The sequence below is a fragment of the Anomalospiza imberbis genome, chromosome 10, assembly GCF_031753505.1.
Source record: "Anomalospiza imberbis isolate Cuckoo-Finch-1a 21T00152 chromosome 10, ASM3175350v1, whole genome shotgun sequence".
Taxonomy (NCBI): domain Eukaryota; kingdom Metazoa; phylum Chordata; class Aves; order Passeriformes; family Viduidae; genus Anomalospiza; species Anomalospiza imberbis.
The window spans coordinates 26,003,849-26,007,288 of NC_089690.1; the positions used below are offsets into that span (position 1 = coordinate 26,003,849).

General features: G+C 57.1%; 1 protein-coding gene across 6 annotated transcripts in view; it reads right to left on the reverse strand.

Moving 5' to 3' along the window:
* Positions 1-2,322, reverse strand: part of YEATS2 (YEATS domain containing 2) — a 47,023-nt gene extending 44,701 nt beyond the window's left edge. For all 6 annotated transcript variants that reach the window (XR_011002771.1, XR_011002770.1, XM_068201354.1 and 3 more), the window contains exon 1: positions 2,210-2,322. Coding sequence is in view for 4 of the 6 variants with exons in the window: in XM_068201354.1 (XP_068057455.1) it covers positions 2,210-2,309 (100 nt within the window). In the remaining 2 variants the exon portion in view is untranslated. The remainder of the gene's footprint in view (positions 1-2,209) is intronic.
* Positions 2,323-3,440: the final 1,118 nt, after the last annotated feature.

The following is a 3,440-nucleotide window of genomic DNA, read 5'->3' on the forward strand; positions in this document are numbered from 1 at the left end:
AAAGCAGGAATTACACTTCTAGAAGAAAGCCTGGAAAAGGTGCTCCAGCCTGTGTGAGCAATGGAGTGACCCCACAATAAAGCAGATCAGCAAAAGAGTCTGGGTTTCCCTGGGAAAAAATCTCATATTGTTGCTACATGAAATAGGAGGCAACAGCACAAAGACTTTGGCTTGAGCTTCAGAGGCAGCATATGTCCTCCTAAAAAGTACAGATCTGTTTGAAGAGGTTTCTAATATCACCTGAGAGAAGGGAAAGAAAAGCAAGTCAAAGCTTTGCTGCCATCTTCCAGACAGCACAGATAATTTTACTGTCTGATCAGGTACCTACAACAGGAGTGAGGCAACTGATGCCTCTATATGCAACAGGGGTATCCTAAATAATTTTCTTTCTTTCACATACATGTATACACACAGGCATATATATATATATATGTATATACACATATATGTTTGCATGTATATACATATATATATATATGTATATATTTTAGGACCAGAAGTAGTTCAAGACTACATTAAAAGACAATTACATGAGTAAGGCAAATTAAAAACCAGAGGGATATAATTTACCTCCAGCCATGAACACCATGATGAGGAAATTCTCATGTAAGGCTATACACTTAAAATAAACCTAAACAGATTAAGGCATGAGAGGTATGGTTCAGAGAGGGACACCTGCACCTCTTTCCAAGGCTGAAGCCATGCCACAGCAGCATCAGGATGATTCAAGCACTTTAGGATTTGTGGTTATATTACAGAGGCTTTGAAGAACACTTTATATTCATTTTTTTTCCCAGCTTAGTGTCAACCACAGTACCTCATTAAGATCCTGATCGTGAAATTTGTGCAGTTAGGGAATTCTAGTATTGAGAGATGGAAATCTTCCACGAAAAGAAGAAAGAAGCCTATTTGAAGGAACCTCCTGAAAGCAAAGTTCACTTTGGCAAGGAGTTTTCCAAGGCCCCGAGACTCTGCCTGCTCATCATCACGACCTTCTGAAAAGTTGCTTCAGAAGCAGATTAAAAACCTGCCTGCAGTCCCTGGTACACGCCAGAACAGAGGGAGGTGGCTTCTGGCAGCCAGGCAGGGCAGGCAGCTGGGAGTGGTGACACGGGCAGCTCCAGCACAGCTGCACCAGGCCCCCACTGGCAGGGCCCCTGCCCCACTTGGCAGACAGGACCTGCCCAGCAACACATTCAACCCAGAGCTCAGCCTCCTCAGACCTGTCCAGCTGTACAGCATCCTCCAAAACATCACCCACTAAGCCATCCTCTTCCTCTCCAACTGGCAGCTCTATTCCTGGATCTTTTTCGGAGCCCACAGCCAGCCTCAGTTTTCTCACCTCCCTGTTTGTCAGCTCTTCCCATCACGATCCTCTCTCACTAGCTGTGCTATGCCAAAAATCACTAGCCTACTCCCTGCCTCCGGGGCAAGCAGCTCTACTCTCATTTGCCCAGAGAGACTGCAACCTGTCCCAGGCACTGTGCCAACAGGCTGGTTCCCAAAGCAAGCATATCCAAGCGTGCCAAATGCAAACCTACTCACCCAGCTACTTGCTCCACTACACTTCTTTATCCACCTTTCCTTCAGTCATGCTCCTGTTCCTCCTCTCTTGCATGTTTCCAAGCCCCTTCCTCCTCCCTAAATTATCCTTTCTACGCTTCACCAAAGAAACTTCTTTCTGCTTCATCTGCCAGCTCGTGCAAACATTTGTCATCTTCCAGCAGCCAGTGCATGTACTGCAGGGTTGTGCATCTCTTTTACCCTGCAGGGTCCTGGATTTTTTTTCTCTTCTCCATGCTGTACTGTGACCTCTATCCCCCAAAATGTAAACAACCTGCCAATGTTTCCCAGAGCACACTTCAGCCACAGAACAAATACACAGGCTGGAGAACAACTCAGCACGGGAAGATGGACTGTAACTATTTTAGGAAGCAACAGGAACCGAAGTGTTGAACCGAAGTGCTGGACAGCTTGTGCTCCATCTCCTGTCATGCACCAAATGCTGCATCCTCACACCTTACTTCTGGTTCAGATAGCAGGAAGGGAGGACTCCACGTAAGATACATCTTCATTTGGCTACACAGAGGTATCACTACTTGCCTTGCTCAACATCTGTCCTTTGCCCCTAACTCCTACCCCAGCCTTTTCCTGGCCGGTTTACAGACAGCATGCACATCCACAGAATTTCCAATTCCACAGCTCCTACCTGACTGTTCGGCTGCTTTGTGCCGCTTGCTGGGATGCGTGATGGTGATCTCCTCATAGTCGGGGTCCTTCTCTGCGATCACTCTCTTCATCCCAGACATGTTCTCTACTCCACTAGCAGGAAAAATAAAAGCATTAACCTTTCCCACAGTGGCCATCAGGGCAGGCTTCAACCTCTCACCACGCGGAGGCCTGTGGTGCACCCCTCAAAGGAGAAGGGGCACTCTCTAGCAGGGGCAGCGATCATCGCACAGGTTCACAGCTGAGAGCTGGTTCTGCTCTGCACAGCCCAGGAGCTTCAAATGCCTCCCGACGCCTGTGGCTCACCAGAGCCGGGGCGCCCACAGCCCCAGCGGAGCTGCGGTGGCGGAGCCCCGCGCTCCCGCGGCAAAGGGCTGCCGAAGAGCCCCGTGAGCCACGCTCGGGATCCCGCCCGTGACCGCAGGAGAGCGGGGCTCCCCCCACACAGGCACCACCGCCCGTGGAAGGGCAATGCTGGGCACCCCAGGTGCGCGGGGCCAGCGGACGGGCCCAGCTGCCTCGGCACCAGCCCGGGGCTCCCCGCTGCGGGGTCACACACCGGCTGTCCCTCGCCCAGAACGGTTCAACCCGAGCCACGACGCTGCCCGTGAGGGGGCAGCGAGTACCCCGGGGCGGGAGCACAGCGGGGCTCGACCCGCAGCCGTGAGGCGGCGCGGAGGCCGCCGCGGGGGGCGGTGTCGGCGGTGCCGGTGTCGGCGCCGCCCCGGGCGCGGAGGGCGGAGCGCTGCCCGCGGCCGGTCCCACGTGCGGCAGCGCCGCTCCCCTCCCCCGCCGCGCACACAAAGCCGCCGCCGCCGCGGCCGCGCTCAGTCTCTGCGCTACGCCCGCCCCGCCGCTCACCGCGCTCTGCCGCCCGGCCCGGCCCGGCCCGGCCCGGCCCCGCCGCCTGCTCCGGCCGCCTCCCGCCGTCGCGCCGCCCGGGGCGCTCAGCGCCGACCCCCGCCGGGCCGTCCCGCCGCCGCCGCCGCCGCCATGAGCGCAGGGCCGAGCGCCGCCCGTCACGGCCGGGGCGGGCCCGCGCAGGCGGGCAGCGCGCGGGGGGCGGGGCGGCCGCGGGCAGGTGCCGCCTCACGGCCCGCACCGCCGGGGGCCGGCACCGGGGGCGCCCTCAGGGCGGAGCGGCCGGGCCGGGCCGGGGCCGGGGCCGGGGCCGGGGCCGGGGGCCGGGCGGCTCCCTCGGGGCGGAGCGA